The sequence below is a fragment of the Anopheles darlingi genome, chromosome 2 (assembly GCF_943734745.1).
Source record: "Anopheles darlingi chromosome 2, idAnoDarlMG_H_01, whole genome shotgun sequence".
Classification (NCBI taxonomy): domain Eukaryota; kingdom Metazoa; phylum Arthropoda; class Insecta; order Diptera; family Culicidae; genus Anopheles; species Anopheles darlingi.
In genome coordinates this window covers 52,565,808-52,592,257 of record NC_064874.1, presented here as the reverse complement: position 1 = coordinate 52,592,257, position 26,450 = coordinate 52,565,808, and the positions used below count along the sequence as shown (strand labels likewise).

Genomic DNA, 26,450 nt, shown 5'->3' with positions numbered 1-26,450 from the left:
TCTCAAGCAAGAACAGCTTCTACCATGTCCAGGTGTGATTTCAGGTCCATCAAGGAAATGAATCCCGCCACTTTCCTCTGCACACCCCACGTTGCATAGCCTTCGTTTCGCTATGACAAAATCTGGCACGATGTGTTGCAAGGAGCGATCCTATTTTGATCAGGTATAGAGATAGTCGGACAGTAAACCATTCCTATGACCGCGTGTAACCATTGATAGCGATTAAGCACACATTTTTCCTGTGACTTGCCAGGCCACCAAGGTTCAACAGACAGACCATTGCAAGCATAGACACGATCCATCCGCGTTTGATCATCTACCTGTCGGCTGATCTTCGATTGGCAAGGACGATCTCGAGCAAGAACAGCTTCTATCATTTCCAGGTGTGATTTCAGGTCCACCAAGGAAATGAGATCCGCCACTTTCCTCTCTACAGCCCACGTTGCATAGCCTTCGTTTCGCTATGACAAAATCTGGCACGATGTGTTGCAAGGAGCGATCCTATTTTGATCAGGTATAGAGATAGTCGGACAGTAAACCATTCCTATGACCGCGTGTAACCATTGATAGCGATTAAGCACACATTTTTCCTGTGACTTGCCAGGCCACCAAGGTTCAACAGACAGACCATTGCAAGCATAGACACGATCCATCCGCGTTTGATCATCTACCTGTCGGCTGATCTTCGATTGGCAAGGACGATCTCGAGCAAGAACAGCTTCTATCATTTCCAGGTGTGATTTCAGGTCCACCAAGGAAATGAGATCCGCCACTTTCCTCTCTACAGCCCACGTTGCATAGCCTTCGTTTCGCTATGACAAAATCTGGCACGATGTGTTGCAAGGAGCGATCCTATTTTGATCAGATATAGATACAGTCGGACAGTTAACCATCTCTCTAACCGCGGATTCATTCTGGCGCATGCAGCGAGGCCAGCGAGTGTTTGCCTGTCCCATTTTGCATCGGCAACCGTGACGCGGTGAGCGGCTTAACGCAGCGATCATATGCTACGATGTCCTGGAACGCAAGCGTGGTTGACTTATCAGGCCACAGATTATTGGACTTGTTCTGGCATTCAATCATTCCAGAGATTAAAAACCACGACAGCGGCGCCCGTTGAGTCGAATCTAACTTCATTTCGAGGGGGGAAATAGCGTAAGATTTGTTTAACTGCAGGTTTTTTGCCAATCTCATAATATGCAATTCATATCTATCAGTAAAATAGTTTTTCAAATCCATTTTCGCGCAGAATCTGTTTTTCGCTGGAATTTGTTTTCTCGCTCGCGTTTACGTCTGCGGTACGTTGCATCCCTCGGGTGGCGGAATTTACTAAAATATGTATATGGATCATCATCACCATCGATCTATTTCATCATCATCATTGCATTACTTTCAGCGTGAGGTTTTGCCTGAGGTTTTAGCGTGAGAATCCGTAGAAACTTTTTTTGCTAGGTTTACATAGGTTTTTGTGAGAAAAAAAAATCACCATCATGTTTGCCGTCATCAACTTCATCTTATATCGTGTTGATGATGATCATCATTCATCATCATCACCACGTTATGGCACTTTTTAGAGCTTTTTACAGCAAAATCATCATCATCATCATCATCCACCATCATCCACCATCATCATCGTCATCCCCGTCTCCAGACGCATCATATGCAGTGCTCAGAAGCATCGTGCGATGGCCCGTTTGGGCGCAATGCCGCGTTACACGGAGCGTTACGCGAGCTAAAATTTGTATATAGATTTGATTTGATTTGATTTGGTTAAGCTCAAACAGAGTGCTAGAAGGTTATTAGGTTGATCTACGATCGGTCAAACCACGCCTTGTTTGGATTCCTTTCGTAGGCTTTCATCCTTTCGTAGTTTCATCACTCCTGAGACCTTCTAAATTGATACGGAAACAAAAACATACGAAAATGTTAAACATCATAACTTTGACTGTTACAATCATTCCTTCACGTTATCAGATGTGGTCGTAAAGCATGTCCGACAATTTTAGTTACAATTTTGATCATGCAGTTTTGTTTCCAATAAGTTGTAGGCCTGCTATCATATGGTTGAACTTCTCTGTACCATACCATGTACCACTTTGCACAATTCTGCACTCATGTAACAGTACTGCACGTCCAATAATCACAAAATATCAATAATAAACTTTAGTTTATTGGTTAGTTGATGTATCCTTTTGATAGAGCAATTTACCATTTAGATTTCCGTTAGTAAAAATTAAATATGTTAGGCTATCATTATAAAACGCCGCATTTTTGGTTTTTTGACTCTATTATCCACAAACTTTAAGATATTTTTAAAATTCAAATTGCATACGTTTTCTAGAGATAAAAGGAGAATACCAGGTGTATGCCTATGAAACCGCCCTCCGTTTTGTAATGCGATATTTATGCCAAATGGAACCGTAGAACCGTTCTCAATATTTCTTTTTGTTCGTTCGGCATCTGGTAATCAAAATCAGTGCGCAATAGTTCTAATTTCACACTACAACCAATATTTTCATTGTGTACAAAATGGCAAGTTCCGTCCTTAATAACTGCAAAATGCGGACATCGTTCATTTTCTGCCTCTATTTTCAAAAATAGGGGATAGAATCGCATCAAATGCTTATCGAAGCTTACGGTTAGCATGTTCTTTATGAAACACAGTGCAAAGAGTGGTTTAAAAAATTTAAAAATGGCGATTTTGATGTGACAAACGAAAATCGCGAAAAACCACCAAAAACGTTAGAAGACACCGAATTGCATTCCGTATTGGGCGAAACGGTTATTAGTGAGCCATACAAACAACACTTAATCGATTTGGATCGTGAAATCCGCATAAATCGACCGGAATATCGAAATTGATAAAACAGACCGATTTTGCTCGATGAAAATGCTCCGCCACACCGCGGAAAACCGGCCAAGAAGACTATACAAGACCTGACACCAGACTTGGCTCTATCGAATCAACACTCATTTGCATCGTTGGGACAGATACTGGCCGAGCAGCGCTTCCATTCTTACAAAAGTTTGAAAAAATCGACCTGTGATTGGTTCGAAACAAAAGATCGGCTTTTTTTCGGCGAGGCCTAAAGTGTAAATTACCTAAAAGATAGGAAAAATGTATAGCTAACTATTGCCATTTGTTTGAAGAATAAGAGTTTCTCCATTTTCGCAGAATAAAAGCTTTTTCTTGACAAAAAAAGGCGGTTTCATATGCATACACCTGGTATACAGTCATTTAAATTATTTTTATGACGCTTTATTAGAGCGCGAAATCGATAAAATAGGGTGAGGCTATCATTATGAAACGGAGTGTATTATTCATAAAGGGACAGGGCCAGAAATGCAAGTCCTGCAATATAATGTAATGCAATAAAATGTTACTACATGGTGAAGGTTACTACATAATCTACTGCGTATAATCCCACAAAATATGGAGACTTTTTGATAGTAAAATGTCTAACTTTCTAGTAAAGGCATTTAATCCTGGTTTGATAGAAGCGGTATCTAAATAAAAGGTATTGTACAGTTATTGGTTGGTGTTTGGCGATGACCAGAAAAAAAGAACTGACATACAGATTGTTATACGATCAGAGCCATCCCTTTATATTACGAGGTTGCATGAGCTAAGCTAAATACTCACATTCGTTTGATGGCTGGTTCCGGTTTGCTACTCGCCTTCTAGTTCCGCTGCGATATTCGTAGCCATTGTGAGTAGCGTATACGGATGTTTGTTGATCATCGACCGATAGTGCATGATCCATTGAGTAGTCTAGCGCTTTGTTGTCCAACACTGGTGTAACGTGATAGTAAGGAGGTGGTGCTTGACATTGTTGTGCCACTATCGAAGGTCGCGCTGCTTGCATTTCATATCCCTTTGATTGATTCGATTTTTTCATTTGGCTTCGTTTACACCGACAAAACATTCGCATGAGTCCGAAGAACAATGCAAACACTACGCACGAAACGACAATTGCGATTAGCGTTGGGGTGACAATGATTGCAGAGTCATGTATCAGTATTGGACCAACTGCAACAAATAGGAAGAAGATAAGAAACATTTTACAAACGATGAAATTTACGTTCAACAATTTGTGAATAATGAAAAGAGGAATTTTTGTCATCTGGTATCTATTAGAATTTGATGGTACTTACTTTCAGCATCTCTGTATGCGCCGCAGTGTTCGTGACTAGATTTTAAACACAACTTGACACGAATTTTTAGAGGAATTTCCTCCTCCAGTGACATAGAAAAATCGTCATCGGTAGTCATTGACCGACCGCTGGTTGGACGACGTTCAGAGTACATGTTCTCGAGGACATGTTCCATAAACAATGGACCGTTACCCGACACATTAAGAGGAATGGATTGCACAATCTGCCAGGACTCTATTAAACTTTTGTGAAATCCAATTGTCTCGACGACGGCCATCAGTGGTACACAAGTGGCTCCAACACTTATGCCTATTTGTTTGGTATCTGGGTCGAATCTAACATGAAGAGGAGCGAATATTTTGTTGATTTTGGTCGTCGTTGCTATCTCGTTGGAGAGTTCCGAATGGCCCTTTCCGTTAATGGCCTTCACCTTGAAAACATAATTCTGATACGGATCGAGTGGTGTCACGCTGCACGGTACGTTCCGTTGGCAGTCGTATTCGATCCACTCGGAGCTAACCTGCTGCGTAATTATACAATCGTCTATCGCTTGGCCATGCTGCGAAATAGCCACTTTCCGGAAGAATACAAAGAATTTTGTATTTGTGATGCCACCGTCGAAGCCAGGATCCCATATTAGCGATACATAATTTGAACCTACGTCCGCCGCAGCAAGATTTGTTGGTTTTTCTGGTGGCCCTTTCGGCTGTAGACGTACTGATATCCGAATCGTATCAATGGGGTTCCTTACGCGACAATTGTAGTCTCCATAATCTTCATGGTTGACGCAGTTAATACGCAATACGCTAGTATAAATATCATTGTTGTCAGTGGAAGTGTTTATTTCGTAGTGCCCATCGGACGACAAAACGGCCGTGTTGGTACCGAGTTGCCATTGGAACTCTGGTTTTGGAAAAGCCTGCACGCGACACACAATGTCCGCTTTCTCGTTGATCTCGTAGGCGACCTTATTATACTGATGCACTACGATCGGTCCGTGCTCGATGCGCAGGTTCATACTAGCATTCGTAGCACTGACGTCGTTCTCAAACAGACAAGAATAAGTACCCCTATCGCTGGGAAGGAGCTGGTTCCTGTGCGGTCGAGCTTTACCCTGAAACAGCAAAGTGCTCTGGACAGTAACCATACCACTTAAACTATTATTACTCTTTGTACTAATGCGATACATGTTGGCATCCGTCGTTATATCTCGAGTATCTTTAAGCCATCTTACTGTTGGCCGTGGCTTACTTTTTACATTACAGGTAGCCGAGAAGTCCATATCACCTTCGCGTTTCATCATGTGCTGTTGCATTTTCCCGATTAATTGAGGAGGTTGATGAACTTCTAGACTGATTGTAGCCATTGGGCCATGGCCTAACTCATTCACTGCATGACAATGATACCTTCCTTCACTACCAAGATGCGCACTTATTATCACGTATTGGGGTCCTTGTGCAAGAATAGTTTTGCTTTTAGATAGTTCACCAACAGCATCCTTAAACCAACGGAACTGTGGTACTGGCCAGCCGGGAGGATTTACGGAGCAAGTCAGCGTTACTCCGTTGCCGACATGTACAACAGGTTTGTTCGGATTGATGAATGCCTGACCTGGACGATGACGTACCAGCAAAGCCACCGTTGAATTACCTGCGCGTTCCACGATTTTACCTTTATATGGTTTCATCCTATTGACTGCGCGGCAGATGTAACGTCCAGCGTGTTCTGCTCTAACATCCTGCAGTTGCAGAATATCACCAGTATACCGAATGTCGGGATTACCTTCTTTAAACCATTCGATGGTGATAGGCGGCGGATTGGATGTCACATTGCAGCGTATTGATACCATCGATCGTTCTTCCGCTTCCCAGGTTTTCGACTCGATAACTACAATCGGAGCATACAGAACATCCACCGTAATGATCTTTTCATCCATTTTGCCAAGCCCGTTGTCCGCTGAACAAGAGTAGCTGCCTGCATCCTGGACTGATACACGTTGTATCGTATGGGAAGGTGATGTGCTTACAAGCCTTCCATTGCGCGTCCACCTGACATTCGGAACCTTGGGGTTAGAGTCTACAGTACATTCTAAAACCACATTCTTACTATCACGTTCCACTTGCAAAGGATTTTCGGGGCCAATCATTACCCTTGGATAATCTGTATTGGAAAAATGGAATGAAAAAATGAACAAAAATACCTTACATTGATTAAGTATTCCAGTTTGTACTCGGCACTGCATAGTCTTCTTTAATATACTATACTACATTGTTTGGTAAAAGGAGCTTTCAAACTTTTGAAAACGATGTAAAATTCATTTGTTTCTTAATTTTACTGAACAGGAATTAATTCAGGATTTTTCAATAAGTCTCTTTTAGCAAGACTTGAAACGGTAAATGAAAACATCACGCGATGCGCGATGGCTTTGAATCATAAACGGAAAAGTACACTTTTGCATCTGTATAACTTGCATTTTGCATCTGTAGTTGAACTGGCATGAATGGAGATTGAGCTCGCGAAATAATCTGTGATGTAAATTTTTTTTAATTTACAATATGCAGTAATTAACAGACGAATGATACCAATAACAAAAGCTGATGGCCTTTTTAGTGTGAAATGTTTCTCTTTCTCACTGTCTATAAATTTTAGTTTTTTCAGGTCAATTGCTGGAAAATCTATTCTACAGGAAGCTCAAGCTCAAGCAGTAAAATTCTTCATCAATTGCCCGAATGTGCTCTACACACTTTATACCATCCATATGCCTCTACCGCTGTCCGTGCATCTGATTCTGTGATTGTTTACATTAGAATGTTATTTATATCTTCTGCCGTTAGCATCGTTTGGGTTTCCCGAAGGCTATTTTTCACATGCAGCCTACTACAAGATGCTCGGACTACGGATCACGAGAAGTGTCTTTAGAAAATCGGCTAGTAACCAGGACTGGAAAACGTTGAATACGCAGGAAAATAATCATACAGAACACGATGAGTATCTGTTTCGAAAGGCGACTGCAGGGAGTGAACGTAAACAGCTTTTCAAACACGAACTGCAGCGTAAATAATCAACCAGGCTTTGTGTCTTTGTCTGAACAACCTACCGGAATGCAGCGCACAAATTTACTAATTGGGTTGCTAGTGAGTTTATTAGGGTCAACGTACGTAGCGACCCAACCATTTTAAATCTTTTCGGTTGCAGCATCTTGTTTACGAAATGAAGCCGTTCATATAAGTCTGAGATCTAGTACTGAGGGTTCATAGTAGGTTGCATTCCACAAGCCTTGCTGGCATTTGTGATCCATTAAATGCCAACGTCGGAAATACCGTCAACCGATTCAGTTCAAAAGATTTCTTCCATTTTTAGAAAGAGTTTGAGTTATTTTTGGCATTTTCAATTCATTGCATGAAAACTCGTTTAGGGGCTTCAAAACGCAGAACATGTTGTACTATCAATCAATATTATGAAGGTGGGTACGGCATACATTACATTTGAAATCTCCTAATAGCTCTGATTTATCCCCTATCATAGTTTTGATCTTGCATTTACAAAAACTTAAATTAAAAAACGACCCCAAAAGACATTATTTTTAATGCTATTTCTGCTTTGGCGTTTAAACGCAATATTTACGTAAACCAAAATATCATCAATACAATGCATATTTCTGATTGTAAACAGTCTTGTCGTTTGGAGATTTACTGGAGTCAATGCTGACTGTAACAAGTAGAAGAACATGCTTCTTATTTAAAAGCAGAACCTGTGCCGGTGTTGGTTTGAAAAAGAGTGATGACAAATGCACCACATACATGAGCTGCTATTCTTTTTGCAATATGCAAACAGCATACATGAATGGAAAATCATAAAACTGCCGTCTAGTGGTTGTGGTTGTGCCATCGCGTGAAAACTTACTGTTTTTGATCTCGGATCTCAGAAAAGGAATTCGGAAAGGAGACAACATGGATGAATCGAATGGAAGAGCATGTGTGTGTTATACATAAGTGTCGGACATAAGTTAAGCAACTTAGTCAAGGTGTATGAAAAAGTGTTCAAAACTTTAGTTTTCAACCAAACTGTGCAATTTCCGACTCAACTACTGAAAAGGGTACCTATTTACGATATTTTAGGACGATTTCAGTTATTATTTTTTCTTTAAATAGCGCATTAGCACGATGGTTTAAAAAAAAAAACATTGTTTTTTCATGCGACATAAGTTAAGCAACTGGCTATTTTGGAGCAAAAATAATAAAATATTGATCATCACATGTGGAATGTCTGCACAGTAGTAATCTATTGGCGTGTAAGCTTGCTAAATCTGTCAAGGTTTATGAAGTTTAAGTATTCTTTTTGCCTTTGAGCACCCGATACACTCGGTTACATTCAAAACGAAACAATGTCGCGAAATATCTATTCTAGCGATTAAAAACAAAATAGAAATGAAACTAGCGACTCAGGGAAACTCTCAGAAACACATTAGTGAAGCTTATAGCATAGATAAATCAGTAGTTTCTCATTTAATAACCCGTAAAAGGCAAAAGAAACTGTTGAAACGGCTTTGCGTCCTGTTCGTCTTTGAAAAACGTCACCCAAAATGAACCACATTATCAAATGGTATTCGACCAAAGATGCGTTTGCATCAGGAATGGAAATAAGAAGTAAATTAAGCTTGGATATTAGCTCCCAGACCATTCAGCAACGATTGGGAGACCGTGGGTTATTCAGTTGCAAACCATCAAAAAAGCCGTACATCAACAACGAAGGTACAACTTCATTTTGCGATGAGTTGTTTGATCTGGGATGTCTCAATATTAAAAAATAGTGTTGCTTAGTGATGAATCCATATTCAATTTGTTTAATTCGGATGATATGAAGCGAGCTCGATGGCCACTTGGTACTAGACTAAATCCGCAATATTGCACGAAAACTATTAAACATGGCGGAAGATGTGTGATGGTCTGGGGATGCTTCTCTGGGCAAGGTATGGGACAATTTCATTGAATTCGAGGGATTATCAACGGAATAATGTGCAGAGACATCATGGAAAGTGTGATGCTTCCTCATGCTTGCCGCTAATTCCGTCGAATTGCAAATATCATCACGACAATGACCCGAACGATACTTGCAAAAATGCAAAAATAAAATAAACCAAGATCCCAATATTGTAGTTCTATCGTGGCTAACTAACTCACTCAATTGAAACCCAATCGAACATTTGTGAAAAATTGTAATTCGCCGAGTAAGAACGAATGTTTCATATCGAAACTGTACTGAATTGTTCGAGGATCTTTCCAAGGCTTGGAGTGAAATTCCGAAAGAAACGATCAACAAATTGATTGAATTTATGCCCAAAAGAAGTGGAGCTGTAATTAAAAATAACGTATTCACAACGAAATACTGAAAAAATCAGTATATACGAATTGATATCTTTCAGTTGCTTAACTTATGTCGCATGAAAAAACAATGTTTTTTTGAAACCATCGTGCTAATGCGCTATTTAAAGAAAAATTAATAACTGAAATCGTCCTAAAATATCGTAAATAGGTACCCTTTTCAGTAGTTGAGTCAGAAATTGCACAGTTTGGTTGAAAACTAAAGTTTTGAACACTTTTTCATACACCTTGACTAAGTTGCTTAACTTATGTCCGACACTGTACGTAAAACGAAAATATCAAAATTTCTAATAATTCTCTTTTCATGTGCGAATCCCTGCCTGTTCAGCTAGTCATTTCAAATTCAATTTCTCGACAGTTGTTTTTTTTTGTTGGTAAATTACGAGCGAGGTCGTATTTATTTCTGTTGGTTTGTCTCGTTATAAAATTTCAACCAGTATAAATTTGGGTAATTTTCAATATATTTTTTGCGAATTTTTTTACATCTAATCATCATAAGAGGCATGACAGAAGCCGATTGCGTCGTGTTTAAAAGTTACTTGTACTGATGATAATAATTACAATAATAGTATGTTTAAAAGTGTTCGTCGTCAGGCTAGACATGATGATGGTCGGATATTGATATTCCCCTTGATTTTTGCGTGAAATGAAAAAATGTAGGAAGTGTGCGGAAGAATCTTCCGGAGACCAAAACTACTAAACGGTTAAGTGAATAATATGAATATTTGCGAATTAGGTACTTACAGTTTACGGAAAGAGTGACTGTCGTTTCCAACACATCTATCTCCGACAAGGCACGATTCCAAACAACGCAACGGTATTTTGCTCCATCGTCCTCACGGCGTGGCACTATTCCCAGAGTAATCGAAGTACGAAGGTCCTTTGACCCTCCCTTTATGATAGTTGCTTCAAGAGGTTTTTCTGAACCTATCCGATACCAGCTTCACGTCACACAAAAATGTTTAAAAAAAAGACAAATTTTAGACGTTAATTTTTTTTTAAATCGAAATTTATAGATCCGATAGTAGTACAAGCATTTTTTAATTTTGTATTTTAAATATACAATCAAACTTACGTTATACTTGGATCTGGTGATCCTCCAACACTACTGCATGTTAGTTCAAACTTTTCATCCTCGGTGGCTTTAAGATCGATTGGTTCAACAATTGGAGGCTGAGGTGGAGTGAGCACAGTTAGGTTGTAGAATTCCTGGTGTACGTCAGCTCCAGTTCCGCTAGCCTTCACGCGACACTCAAAGCGGCCATTATCTCGGCTGTAGGAGCTATTCAATATTGTAAGATCGTATATACCTTGTTTAGGTCGAAAGTCGATTCTAGAGAAAGAAAAGATAGAAAGCCTTATTAAATAGAACAAAATTATCTGTTTGTGCTTGTGTTTCCCTTCCAATGTTTCTCGTATCGCATCTCGAATGACTTGATCAAATTTAAAATCGGAGTAATTTGTATCAGGTATTTATATCTACATAGTTGCAGTATATTTCAAGAATAAAGCCCCATCCATTTAGAATCTGGACACACAAAACAGTTCATATCTCAGCCAAATTGACGTAAAAAGAAAAGAAAGGTGTCATTTTGTAGGTTTTCTTATTACCTTTAATAATATATATTGATGAAAATTATTCATTCATTTTTTATATGACTTTTTCAACTTTTACTTTGACATCACCCAAAAATGTTTGCACAGTACTGTAGGTCACATCATTTGCCCTCTTGTTGCATGTCACCCTCATTTTAGTTGGTTTTTATACATTTCTGATATACTTTTTAAGTTTCCTTGTGATAATTGTCGAATAGAAATCGATATAACGAAAATCCAGACATTTTTGTGGATTGATAGTTTTCCCTGTGAAATCGATATATTTGAATACCAAACATTAACGCCACACCTTCAACAAGAACAGCTATCTAAATCATGCCAAACTTACACAGAATCGTTGGTGGACAAATGCAGGACAAAATCCTTTTCTGTAGCCACTCTTTTTTCGCACAAATTTCGAATGAACGTTGACCGAATGGTGAACACATTTGATTTGTCGCCACAATGTCAAATCCCACGCCAAATCATCATCTTATGGGCAAATTTATCTCCGTAAAGATTCCAAACCCTTCCTAAGCCATTCCCTTTATGATTGGCAAAATATTTTTTTTGCCCGGTATTTTTTGAAATGCATTTTTACGCTTGTTGCACCGTTCATCGAAATGCATGGTTTCAAATCGGTCAACACTTGTTCATACAGATTCCTTGCACGGATTTGGGCAATTAAGCTGTGCTCTAGGGTCCTATTTGGCTGTTTTCTGGCATGATACGACCATAAAACTTCTCTTAAACATATTTGCCGAAGTGTTGTGACGTCTGTCGTGAGTTTTTCTTGGTGGAATCAAGCTGGGAGATCCCAAGATTGTTGACTAACTTTTGTCTGCAGAATCGGGCATTTGTTACACTTTTCGGCTGTTTCATTGTGCTAAAATCAAGGTAAAAGTCTTCCAGTAACATTTTCATACGGTATTTTTAGTTAAGTTTGGAAATTTTAAGAGTTTCGCGGTTTTTCTCCAGCCAAATCGAGTTTTAGTCATGAGTGTGCAGATGTTTTTTTCGACTTTCACGTTCCATCGGCGATAACTTTTGAAGGCGTAGATCAATTTTGACAAAAATTTTACCACTAAATGAACAGACTACTACCATTAAAACGCTGTCAACAGAATTGCAAAGTGACCACTAGAAGCGTTGCAGTGATTACAAACGTGTGTCCAGATTCTAACTGGACGGGGCTTTAGCAAATTCTTCGGTTGTCAATTTCAAGGTTTAGTAGTTGTTTAGATTTGGTTAGTTGAAACCATCTATGAAGCGTACCTAAACATTAACTAAATCTGATGTTTTTTTAGATATCTAAGGACGGACCGTATGTTTCATTTTGATTTGATGTTAGGGTCACAATCCTTATTTTGATTATTTTGAATATTGAGCTATTTTAAGTTAATGAACTACAGGGTGCGCCATCTCAACACGACATATTTAAATGTTGAATATCTCCGTCATTTCTGACTCAGAATATAGCTATAGGTCTAATGACCGCCTCCACACACACAAAAAGCGGCTTTTTTTGGATATTGTGCATGGTAGTTGACAACATTTCGGGAGTAGCAGCAATTCCCGCCCTAATATTAGCAATTAGTTCTTCAAAAATCTTCGGTTTGCTGTCCTGTTGTTCATGTCCTGTAGTGTTTATGTGGATGTATACCTGTAGTTCATGTTTAGCTGCACGCCGTTGATAGCAACGTTGTCGAATTTGTTACCAGCAGAGCGGGCCCAGTAGTAGGAAAAACGGTTCGATACAGATTCCGCGCTGAATCGACACTTGAGCGTCACTGTTTCACCTTCCCGAGTATCGTGAATTTCGTCTGCTGCAGATAGCATGAAGAGCGTTACAACCGCCAGTGGCCATGGTAATACTGCAAATAAGAGGAAAAAAAAAGATAATAATAACTATTGTAATGCAAATAGATAACTAAATGACGGTGCACAACCACACAATTTTCTCACAAGACACTATTTTACAAAACAATTTTGTTATATTAGGTTCTCGCATGCTCCGAGTATGATTTTTTCGATTTTTCAGATATCCAAAAAAATGTTACCCAAAATTTCATGATTTCCGATAACCATGTTTGGGTCCGTTCAGGCGAATGCAACGTGGTTCTATCTTGCTGATATACAGGGTGGCAACGTGAAAGTGATACACTTAAATTTTGTCATAAAAAGGATACTATGTAATTTTTCACGTATTTCTTATTTTTAACACAATGTTCTGCTATAGTTTCAATTTGATTGATTCATTTCAATTCTTTTCCCTTATTTTTTTATACCAGCTCACAATCGCTTTCCAAAACTATTCCACGCCGCACGGACGACTTCCTTTGGCATTTCGTCTCAAACTTTTACAAACCGTTTTTTAACGTATTATAGTCATATCCTTTGCGTCAACCAGCTTCCCTAGCATGTATTCCCATACTTAAAAATCAAGTGGGTTTAAATCTGAAAACGATATGGTCCATTCCGATGAGCTTACAAAACATGGAAAATTTTACGCTCACCATCAATACCACCACAAGGAATCAATTGGAGCTTGAGAACGAACTCCAAATCGTATTTTTCGTGGATTTTTATGGCTTTATCAACGAATAACCGTGGGAGTTTTCTTTCCTTTAATATGGCGCCCCATACCATCATATACGAGCCATTTTGATATCGCTCCGCACCTTTTTTATCGGTTGGAATACCGCGAAAAGATACACTATGCACGCAATCATTTTGCTTGTTCAAAGATGCCTCCAAGTCTTTTGTTGCCCTCTTAAAAAAATATGTTGTGAGCAGCGTGCGTCTTCAGCGGCTTCCGAGATCTAGCAAAGTTGTCGGCGACGTTTTTGCGAGACAACCCATGAATCCTCTGCTTCTTGAAAGGACTAAATCGAAGGTCCTTTTCATTATGTTTTTCATGCAGGTGTGACTCATTTTCATGCCATGTGCCATTTTTCTTTCCGATCGTTCCGGATTTCGTCGTATACGCTCCATCACGGCATTTATTGTCGTTAGACTTCGTACAGTCCGTTTTTCCCCGGTTTCTATTTGGGGACAACCATATCACTATCTTAGAATCGTTTGATGGTTCTGTACGCGCTCAATTCTGATGTGACAGCTTTCCTCTTATTTGAATGTTGGTGAGGATTTGAAGATACAACATTCTGATTTGTTCTCTACAAGAATCCATTACAATTTTTGGGTGAACAACACTCAATCCCAGCAGTAAAAATGCTGCTTTTTACCAAGATCTGCAATATAGGTGTCCGAATTAGTACAGGGGGCCCTAGAATAAGTGTATCACTTTCACGTTGCCACCCTGTACAATATTTCAGGCACGCCGAAGTTTGCTTTGAATGATGGCAAACCATGTTTCTTCAAAATAAAGTTACAGATTTTAATATTCATTTTAACGATATTGGACGCAACTGTTCCAAAAACCACACCGTTCACCGTTTACCCATGCATATTGTTTTCCACTTTTGAATATGACCAATGGATTATTTTCGATATGATAGCTAAGTATTCAAAAAATAGGAAAATTATTTTTCGTAACTTTCTGTTAACCTTTGATTTGACATTTTTCTTAGATTTTTCATACAAAAAACTAATCCCAAATTTTCAAAGTCCTAGCTCAAACAGTTATTTTTTAATGATTTTCTGAAAATCCACTAATTCACCGAACAGTAGATTCAATATTGAGTGCCAGGGAGCGTTTCCAGCGCGAATAAATTAAATTGATGAGAATTTTAGCCTAGACGGCTTATCTCAGACCAGTTTAAGCATACTCAGGGTATATTCGAATTTTCGAAATTTCATCAAAGGTCCAAAAATTATCTGTTATATATTATACTAGCATGACCCGCGTGCCTCGCTACGCGTAGAAGATTAAGTTTAATGAAGCGTTCTATTTCTTTGAGTTTCTACTTTGTGTGTTATCATGGTTGTTTATATTTGCCGATGATCCAACCTTGGTTACATGGTCATGAGGTACATGATGAGGTTAATTAATAAACTATCATTGGCAGTTGATACTCGGCTGGCACGCTTCCCTTTTGCCTGCGAAGGAATCGGAAGCTTTGCTGCGCACCGACTAACGGAGACTGTTTGTTTCGTATGTAATCCCGTCGCCTTTAATTCCTCCTCGCTTTTGGGGACTATCGAGCTCAGGTTTTTTGTAGTGGGTGCTAGGCGCTCGGATAGGAGTACTCGCTTTTGGGATACCATTAGCGTCGCAAAGAATCTGACCAAAAAGGAATTTTATAGTCAGATTCCCCTTTATTCGCAAATCTCCTGCCCTTTTATACCCCGGGTCTGCCGGTGTTCTTCTAGGGAACACACATAATGACTCATTTTTCCAATAACTGAGTTGAGCTCCTAACGTTACCGCCTGGAGTTTGGACCCCACGCAACAGCATTTATGATAATGTTAATCTATATATCTATATCTATATATATATAAAAATGAATTCATGTCTGTCCGGATGTCTCTTATAGACGCCGAAACTACTGGACCGATTGACTCTAAAATTGGTATGGGGGGGTTTTAGGTGCCGGTGAGCATAGCAAGGCTTGGTTCGAAACCTCCCGCTCCCTTTTTTCCTTCTCTTCCCTAACACTTGATTGTTAAACACTTTTAATACTCCTAAAGTTGAGAACCGAATACCATCAAATTTTGCACAATTGTTGATGGTCATCTAAGAAACCATGTGAAAAAATTTGGTATACATCGGATGAGGGGAAGAGGGTGCCTCCATACAACCCCAATCCTTAAAATTCATCCTAGGGCAATTTGGGTGGCACATCCTAAACTGGTAGTAATGTGTGTGCACGTTTTAAATATTTATAAACTAGCTGCCCCGACAGACTTCGTACTGTCTTTGATCGGTCGTGGGTTTATCGTAAACAGGAACTTGAAAATTTCAGTAAATACAATTTTATCTATTCCATCATTTGGTCGTATTCGATTTATCAATGAACCAAATCAATAGCTAGGTCAGTTAGTCATGTTGGAAATAGAGATGCGACGTGATTGTAATTATGAGCTGGAAAGTTAACATGATGTTTGAGTTTTAAGGTTTTTCCTTTCGACCTTTGCCCAAATGATGTCATTGGCAACCACGAATTATATTTTCCCAAGTTTTTTATAAAATATTTGGACTTTAGTGTTCGGTTTGCACATATCTCGTTAAGTTCAAATGGTGGTATGGATTTTGTATTTATTGTCAAATGTGGCATTACAATATGACACATTTGATCAATTTTTCCGGTATTCAGCTTACGGTGATTTACATAGTCACATGGTAGATCATAACTAAAAGCACCGAACTTCAAATTTCTAAGGGTGGTTTCTTCTCTCTCGGACACTCTCGGTGGACATTCCAATCGCAAGCCGTTCCGGATAGATAGGATTTGTTAGTATTGTTTTCTATTAATATTCGGTTACAGCTGCTTTATGTGTTCGTGCATGCAATTCCGATCGTTTACCATTCATAACCTGATACGTTGAAAATCGTCAATGATACGCAAAACAATAATCGAAAATTAATATAATTCTTGATCAATCCAAATACTTGACAACCGAATGAGTTTTGATTAGTGTTTCATGTAAATTGACTTGTGAAACTTAAAGCAACTTCTTAAACATTAAACAGAAATTGTAAAGAAAACTTAAAGCAACAATAGACATAAAAAATTAAATAAAAATGTCTTTCTCTCTTTCGTTCTTTTCCTTAAGATCTATTGGTCTCATTTTTTAAATTATTGTTCAAGAATTCTACGCAACTATCTAATTTTCCCACCCCTCACTCTGCTCTGCAAGATGTACGGAGGGTGGTGGTGACTAGATGAAAGAAGCAGATTTTAAGTGAATCCAATCGATCGATCGACCCATATTGCCTTAGGATGAATTTTAAGGATTGGGGTTGTATGGAGGCACCCTCTTCCCCTCATCCGATGTATACCAAATTTTTTCACATGGTTTCTTAGATGACCATCAACAATTGTGCAAAATTTGATGGTATTCGGTTCTCAACTTTAGGAGTATTAAAAGTGTTTAACAATCAAGTGTTAGGGAAGAGAAGGAAAAAAGGGAGCGGGAGGTTTCGAACCAAGCCTTGCTATGCTCACCGGCACCTAAAACCCCCCAATACCAATTTTAGAGTCAATCGGTCCAGTAGTTTCGGCGTCTATAAGAGACATCCGGACAGACATGAATTCATTTTTATATATATATAGATATAGATATATAGATTAACATTATCATAAATGCTGTTGCGTGGGGTCCAAACTCCAGGCGGTAACGTTAGGAGCTCAACTCAGTTATTGGAAAAATGAGTCATTATGTGTGTTCCCTAGAAGAACACCGGCAGACCCGGGGTATAAAAGGGCAGGAGATTTGCGAATAAAGGGGAATCTGACTATAAAACTCCTTTTTGGTCAGATTCTTTGCGACGCTAATGGTATCCCAAAAGCGAGTACTCCTATCCGAGCGCCTAGCACCCACTACAAAAAACCTGAGCTCGATAGTCCCCCAAAAGCGAGGAGGAATTAAAGGCGACGGGATTACATACGAAACAAACAGTCTCCGTTAGTCGGTGCGCAGCAAAGCTTCCGATTCCTTCGCAGGCAAAAGGGAAGCGTGCCAGCCGAGTATCAACTGCCAATGATAGTTTATTAATTAACCTCATCATGTACCTCATGACCATGTAACCAAGGTTGGATCATCGGCAAATATAAACAACCATGATAACACACAAAGTAGAAACTCAAAGAAATAGAACATTTCACTAAACCTAATCTTCTACGCGTAGCGAGGCACGCGGGTCATGCTAGTATTTTATTCAATTTGGTTGGGGAAATAGTAAATGTATTCGTCAAAATTGTCAAAAAAGCAAATCTGTGGAAGTGTGCATTAGCAGGTTGAAAATGTCCAATCTATTCCAAATAAAACTAGAAACCATGAACTATCAATTTATCATCGTTTGATAAGCTGTCGGTATTGATATGGTGCAATTTTCTTGTATATTTAATTAACCTTCGCGTAATCCTTGTTGAACAGCGAATTTAAGCTTTTGCGTAAAACGGCGCTACTACACTTATGCATAACAATTTCGCCGCGAAGACCTACCAGCGGCACTTGAAGCAGGATACGTGCGTCGGGATCACAGGAAAATGGTAATAGAGATGACCCGGGACCTTAAGCGACGCCAGGAACAACATCAACTATTCAGAGGGATGCACTATAAACGATCCGTTTTCCAGCGTAGCAGGGCGAGCGGTGCCATCGAACAATCGGCGACGCCGACAACAACAACAATCATCGCCCAGTAAACGCCTGGGACAGCCATCGACGCATGATGTTCTCCGCCGAACAGGTAGAACGGGTAAAGCATGCGGTGTAAGGAACGGACAACGCGACCGCATATAGCAGGAGCACGGAACACGGGAGAGGGAGAAAAGGGTAAAAGGTACCCATTACCTATACTTTATACTTACCCAAAGCCTATTCCAATGTATGTACACATATCCGAATAATTCAATATAATCAATGAAAATCCTATTCACGAGTGAAATTTTATTTGTAACCGCAGTGTTTATTGTAACCGCATACTTTTGGTACGCAAATTTTATTTGTAACCGCATACTTTTGGTAGTCTGAAAGACGAAAGTGCAAGTTTCATCATATTATCCAACGAACCGAGACGTTCTATTATTCGTTAATCAATGCGACGAAGAATGCGACCAAACATTGATTTTTTTTATATTTAAGAACGGATGTTTAATTTAAAAAAAAAAAACAAATATTGTAAAAATAACCTGTGGTTGTGAACGAATGAAAACGTGCCCTAGCCAAACTAAAACCATCGAAATGGAAAGATAATGGAAAATTTAAACAAGAAGGGAAATGATAAATCCTTTACAGAAGGGTCTAATATTAATTCCTATTATTATCATTGTTTTGATTACAATGTAATAGCACATCTGAATAAACTTTTTTTGTGGAATTTGGCGTGATCTGACGTGATCTCGTAACAGTAAACCTTCTCAACGCCACAGCAACTTGCCATCGTGTAGCAATATACTAGGGTGAGAATATTTTTGCTTCCGGCACCTTAGAAATTTAATGGTGGGGTTGAGAATTGTTTCAGCATAATCAAGCATCCCCTTTTAACAGAAACAATAGCTCTAGCATCAATTTATCTAAAAGGTTGGTTGGTTGGAAGAAAAAGACATTGTTGTGGAGGCCTGGCCAACGCACTCGATTCTTCTAGAAGTGGTAGAAGAAGAGATTCTCTCTTCTCCATTCTGGACGCAGAAGAGAAAACTAATCTTTCCGAAAATTAGTTCTTTGCCGGTGGTTGTCGTTTTATTTTTTGGGGGAGATGAATATTTGCGTTTTGCTTGGTTGGATCATAGTCGAAGACTGGCTTTTGTGCTTTTTATGCTGCTTATGCGAATGACTATCTTACGCATGTCCTTGTTAATAATAATCAACTGTGTTCTTGTTTTTTTGCTGATCTTGAGTTGATAATTATTGTGTTGAGCCAGAAGTTGCATAGCTAGACTCGTTATTCACAAAGTAGAACAACGAAGTAAAATGCCTATTGCATTGATCAAGGTCAATCAAGCTGATATGGTTGATGATTCAATGATTGACGATGATTTATTGCTACGAAACTTACTAAAAATAAACGAAAAAACAACTATTTACGAAAAAATGGCAAACAAAAATGATCATCTATCGCGTACTAACATTAGAAAAGTCGCACAAAGCATAGAGACGTACATAACAAACACACACATATTTTGAAAATAATATTAATATTAATAATAATAATATTAATAATATTAATATTTATATTTTACATATTCTGTGTTACATCTGATTTAATTGAATTTACTTCAGTTGTTTGCAACAATCAATAACATGCATTACAAGCTGTGTGTTAAAAAAATGAGTGATTTGCTATAAAAGCAATCAATATGTTGGAATTAAAGGTAAACCAACTAGTTTGTCTTCCTAGACATTCGTATGCTCTGACGTCATGGGAGAATTCGTAATTATAATTAGAAGAAGAAAACAGAAAGGGTAAAAAACATAAACATGCTATACAAACATACAAAGGAACGAAATGGGTCATTTATCTGAACCGAATTAAATCTCTTACGAGCAGAACGAACCGAGAACTTAATCGAGGAGAATAAAGCTCTCAGTTTATAGCATTAATGAAAAGGAATTTGATGCTCTAATACCTCTGGAAAACGTGTCTGGTGTGACCGAACGAAGCTATAAGCTTATATAAAAACAAACTCTTTTTATGTGGGTTTCCTAAATTTTCTTTTGTTTTTTCGTTCCATGACCTAACTCAATTACACTGATAATACTGATACAAAAATTGATAAGCCGATTAATTTAGACCGATATTGATTCAAAACGATTTTAGATTAGTCAGAAACGCGAAATTCAACGGTGACAAATAACAAACCTAGAAGGTTTTTATCAAATCTATATACAAATTTTAGCTCGCGTAACGCTCCGTGTAACGCGGCATTGCGCCCAAACGGGCCATCGCACGATGCTTCTGAGCACTGCATATGATGCGTCTGGTGACGGGGATGACGATGATGATGGTGGATGATGGTGGATGATGATGATGATGATGATTTTGCTGTAAAAAGCTCTAAAAAGTGCCATAACGTGGTGATGATGATGAATGATGATCATCATCAACACGATATAAGATGAAGTTGATGACGGCAAACATGATGGTGATTTTTTTTTCTCACAAAAACCTATGTAAACCTAGCAAAAAAAGTTTCTAAGGATTCTCACGCTAAAACCTCACGCTAAACCTCACGCTGAAAGTAATGCAATGATGATGATGAAATCGATCGATGGTGATGATGACCCTTATACATATTTTAGTAAATTCCGTCACCCGAGAGGGATGCAACATACCGCAGACGTAAACGCGAGCGAGAAAACAAATTCCAGCGAAAAACAGATTCTGCGCGAAAATGGATTTGAAAAACTATTTTACTGATAGATATGAATTGCATATTATGAGATTGGCATAAAACCTGCAGTTAAACAAATCTTACGCTATTTCCCCCCTCGAAATGAAGTTAGATTCGACTCAACGGGCGCCGCTGTCCTGGTTTTCAATCTCTGGAATGATTGAATGTGTTCTGGCAAGTCCAATAATCTGTGGCCTGATAAGTCATCCACGCTTGCGTTCCAGGACATCGTAGCATATGATCGCTGCGATAAGCCGCTCACCGCGTCACGGTTGCCGATGCAAAATGGGACAGGCAAACACTCGCTGGCCTCGCTGCATGCGCCAGAATGAATCCGCGGTTAGAGAGATGGTTAACTGTCCGACTGTATCTATATCTGATCAAAATAGGATCGCTCCTTGCAACACATCGTGCCAGATTTTGTCATAGCGAAACGAAGGCTATGCAACGTGGGCTGTAGAGAGGAAAGTGGCGGATCTCATTTCCTTGGTGGACCTGAAATCACACCTGGAAATGATAGAAGCTGTTCTTGCTCGAGATCGTCCTTGCCAATCGAAGATCAGCCGACAGGTAGATGATCAAACGCGGATGGATCGTGTCTATGCTTGCAATGGTCTGTCTGTTGAACCTTGGTGGCCTGGCAAGTCACAGGAAAAATGTGTGCTTAATCGCTATCAATGGTTACACGCGGTCATAGGAATGGTTTACTGTCCGACTATCTCTATACCTGATCAAAATAGGATCGCTCCTTGCAACACATCGTGCCAGATTTTGTCATAGCGAAACGAAGGCTATGCAACGTGGGGTGTGCAGAGGAAAGTGGCGGGATTCATTTCCCTGATGGACCTGAAATCACACCTGGACATGGTAGAAGCTGTTCTTGCTTGAGATCGCCCTTGCCAATCGAAGCGCAGCCTACAGGTGGCCTGGTAAGTCACCGGAAAATGGTGGCTTAATCGCTATCAATGGCACCATGGAGGAGCGGCCACCAGAACTTGGAAATGGTCCGCAAATGTCATGCGCTGTAAGTGGTTTATGAGTTTAACCTCACAGCAAGTAGCACCCAACCTTATGATGAATCCGAATGGGATCGATCATTGCAACACATCGTGCCAGATTTTCTATTCTTATCATAGCGAAACAAAGGCTATGCAACCGGGGCTGGGAAAGTGGCCGGTTTCATATTATCGATTGGCGTGAAATCACACCTGGACCTGGACCTGACAGGACATGGCCTGGGCATGAAGGACCTGGACATGGCAGATGCTTTTATTCCTTCCGCCCTTGCACATTGAAGATCAGCCGACGGGCGGATGATCAAGCGCTGATCGATCGCGTTTAACATGGCATCGGTTAGTCGGACAATGGCCTGGCAAGTCACTGACAAAAGGGAACCTGGAAATGGTTGATCTCTTCAGCATTCCGGTGAACCGATAAAAGTTACACAAGTATTGCTTCAATGACGAAAATTTCGCAATGGCGCTTCCCATACTTTCTGATCTTGGATTTTAGAAAACAAATCATAAAGGGGAAAACATGGAGAGCGCTAGAATAGCATGGAATGGCATGGAAGGGCATGGAATGGCGCATAGTAAACTAAACAAAAACATTACAAAAATCAAAAGAAAAACAAAAACCTTGGCAAAACATTGAAATATTCTGTAACCGGGCCGTTTACCTAGTGTGATTGCAAAAAGAAATGCATACCGGACACTTGAATAAAGTCATATTTTTGTCTTCAATTCATGCATTTAATTGATGATGAAAATGAACTGATTGTTAACTCACTGTTATATAAGGTTTTAATCCCCGTTAATTTCTATGAGATAAATTTAAATTTCTTCCAGAAGCTTCCTCTAGCTTCCTTCGAGAATGCTCGAAAACATTTGAGTTGAAATAAAAAAAATGGAAAGCTGCACACAACATCAAACCATCCCCAACGCGTTTTATCCTTGAATTTACGATGAAGTATAGTGCGCCCCTGATAGTTCAAATCATACCAATAATTGCTCTCTCCATCCAAATCATCGAGACATTACATTTTTGCTTCAAAAAGTAATTCATTTTCTAAATATTTGTATGCTAATGATTTCTAATTAAATGTATGCTAAATAAATCCGTCATCGATATGGGTATCAATTTGTTATAGTCTGGTTATTGCTGGTCCTTCCTTTAATTTATATCCTTTAATTTGGTTAAAAGCTTGCCCATCTCTGGCTGATTCATGCTAAAACTGGCTTCTGTCCCTCAGGAAACTATTTTCATCGTGTCTGATAAAGGCATAATCTCCCTATTACTTACATTTCGACTTACAGAGATTTCTAATACTCTTACATATAAATTAAATTTTCTGTGTACTATAGTCACATGTGTGCCAACATAATAACAATTTGGTAGCGTGAAATAATACATTCGTTCGAACCTCATTGCCGTTTTTCTCCTGGACCTCTAGATTCGGCTAAACGATTGTCTACCACTGTACCAATCACTTTAGAGACCCCAAAAACAAAGGAAACGATTCAAAATTACTTAAGAATGAATTTAAAGGATTGGTAGTATGGAAGCCCCCTCCTCCCTGCCTCTTGTCAGAAAGGAACCAAATTTTGTCACATGATATCTGAAGCAGCCACCAACAACTGCGTGAGATTTGGATAATTTTGCTTCGAAACGTTTGGAGTTATTAACTGTTGAAAAATGAGTGTTGGAGAGTTGGGAAGAGGGGGAATCCTGGTAAAAGGACGTCAGATTATATAATCGGGGATGATACCCTGTGTATGTGTCAAGTTTAGTGATGATCGGCCCGATAGATTTTGCGTGATGCGCGCACATATATACACCGCAGGGACTTATTTTTATTTATAAAGCTTAAATAATCCAAGTTACATACGTCGTTTAAAAATATAAAAGAATTTTATATTACAATTATTTTAAGACGCTTTATGTTAACGCGAGAAAAGACTTATGAGGCTACCATTGTGAAACAGACGGTTTACTGCAAATATTTATTTTAGATAGAGCTTTATCAAACATAATATTTTACAGAAATAACTAGTCACGCCATTAAATGTGTATAATTATTCCGTTATTTTTGATTTGCTATTTATCATTTAAGGTAGCCTGTAAAATATAAAAAAATTTAGCGTAAATATAATTGCCCAAAGATTTCATGACATGCAATGATTTCCTTGATCTTTACACAGTAATTCTATATCGAAAATATCTACTCACATCTGGTTCGCACATGTTTTTCAAAATTCTACGTTGTGGCAGATATAATGTTCAAAAGACATAGTAATATGATCTTTAAGCAGAATCGTCAAGTGAAGGGTATCAGATTTCTAGTCTTACAAATCTATGTTAAACCCGAATCGTTTACCGAACCGAACCAAAACCACTTCAAACATCAAAGAAGATGTGGAATAATTTAATTTTAAGTAGTAATTAATGTAATTAATTGTTTTAAAATTAACGGAAATGATGATCAACGGAAACGAAACGGATGAAACAGAGAGCTATCAGGTTCATGATGATTCATGTAGATAACGTATAAACCAAGCCCTGTTTGGTAGGTTATAGCGTTTTTCTGATGAAAATCGTTGTAAATTTCTATTTCATGGTTCCTCGAACAGATGATGTTTTACACTTTTCTATTTATTCTTAAGCTAATCGTTTTAGAATATTTTAGAAAATGCACCTAGAACCAATCAAACAGTCTTTTGTTGAAAAACCATGACACACGGTCAAAATTTCATTTCAAAATTTTAAACATAAAGTCTCATTTATATAGAAAAAAACCTTACCTCTTATCATCGCAATATTGCAGCAGCGCCTCTTCATTTTTCCGCTTGAAGCATGGAAGGAATAATTTTATGAACGTAATAACTTTGGTTTTATGCGCACTATTTTCACTGGAGATCCTATTTTTTACATCACTTTTTCTCTCTTAACATGCACGCATGGCCACCAAAATCAAACATATACCCTATCGAAATTGCACCAAACACGTTAATTTGATTAACACACTTCCGGTTTACTATTGGCTATTTTGCATATACACTAGTGTAACACAAACGTTATACAATAAATATGGTCACTTCTTTATAACTACTCACGCGACAAATAGATTCAAAAATAAATATGAGGAAAAGTATATTCCACAGTAATTAAACGGCAATCAACCAACCAAAAATACATATTTATACGGAAAGACTCCACACAAAATTCATCGCCTCACATAAACTAATTTACTTTCTCCATGAAAATTATTTCAGCCATAACAATTAATAATTGCTCTCTTAGAATAAACTATTGCAATTGTACGGAAAATGCACTTAAGAAAGTACTACAAGAGCATGAGTTATAATATATATTTGTATCATAGTAATATATTCCACGGATCGGAGAGGATGCACTTCTTCCTAATAAGCACATACACTAAAAAGAACAATATGTTTTATCAACTTCTCCCGTACATTACTATCGCAAATTACTATAAAATAAACTCTTGAGGTAATGAATGAACGAACGATGGGAATTAACTGAACCCCTCCCGGCGACCTCCCGGTACCTTTACTTCACGGTTGCTCGGAGATCTTTTTTGTTTATACTCTTGGGCTCGGGAATCCAGCCCCTCGTTTCGTTTATTTGCCGGTTTTTTTATCGATTTTTTTATGAACAAAAATACTAAGACAGATAATTGATAATCTGTAAACTGCATTTGGAAGGTAATTTTATCACCTTTCACAAAAAATTATGATTGTGCCATTCCGAGCACCCATCCGGTAGTTAGCTGGATTTTTCGACATGAAGGTCGAAAACTCGTTTGCACACTTGTTTTTCAGATATTTCTGTGCTTTTTCGATAAATTCCTTCTCCGTTTTCGCCACAAAAATGTTGCAATAGATGCTACGATTTAAGTATGCACCGAATTTTTCGATGGGATGCAGTTGGTGGACGTTGGGCGAGTTCAAGGACTTGGGTATCATATCGATATTAACCACTCCATCTCATATAACGATCGCTTCGAGGACCAGATCCCGCCAGATCCCCGCTTATTAGTTCTTATAGTGTTCCTTGATAAACGGCGCAACTTCCGGTGGGCCCTTTTTATTATAAATATCCTCTTTCATGGCCAGTCCGGAGCTAAAGACGAACGACTGATTGCCAGCCACAGCATTACCTTCTTGAGGAAGTTAGTTTGTGGGTGGACGACACTACGGCGCTCACTTTCTTCGTGCAGGAAGTAAAATAAGAAGTGGCTTTCCAATTGATGTCATCCTGGATGAGATAGGTCTCGCG

The 26,450-nt window shown here is 38.8% G+C and overlaps 1 protein-coding gene across 1 annotated transcript in view; it reads right to left on the bottom strand.

The window, feature by feature from the left end:
• Positions 1-24,989, bottom strand: part of LOC125950761 (hemicentin-1-like) — a 30,104-nt gene extending 5,115 nt beyond the window's left edge. Inside the window, exons 1-6 of the mRNA XM_049679017.1 lie at positions 24,953-24,989; positions 12,796-13,006; positions 10,612-10,869; positions 10,281-10,477; positions 4,156-6,315; positions 3,644-4,030 (exon numbers count right to left, since the gene is read on the bottom strand). Of these exons, the coding sequence (XP_049534974.1) occupies positions 3,644-4,030; positions 4,156-6,315; positions 10,281-10,477; positions 10,612-10,869; positions 12,796-13,006; positions 24,953-24,989 (3,250 nt within the window). The remainder of the gene's footprint in view (positions 1-3,643; positions 4,031-4,155; positions 6,316-10,280; positions 10,478-10,611; positions 10,870-12,795; positions 13,007-24,952) is intronic.
• Between the last annotated feature and the right edge of the window lie 1,461 nt (positions 24,990-26,450).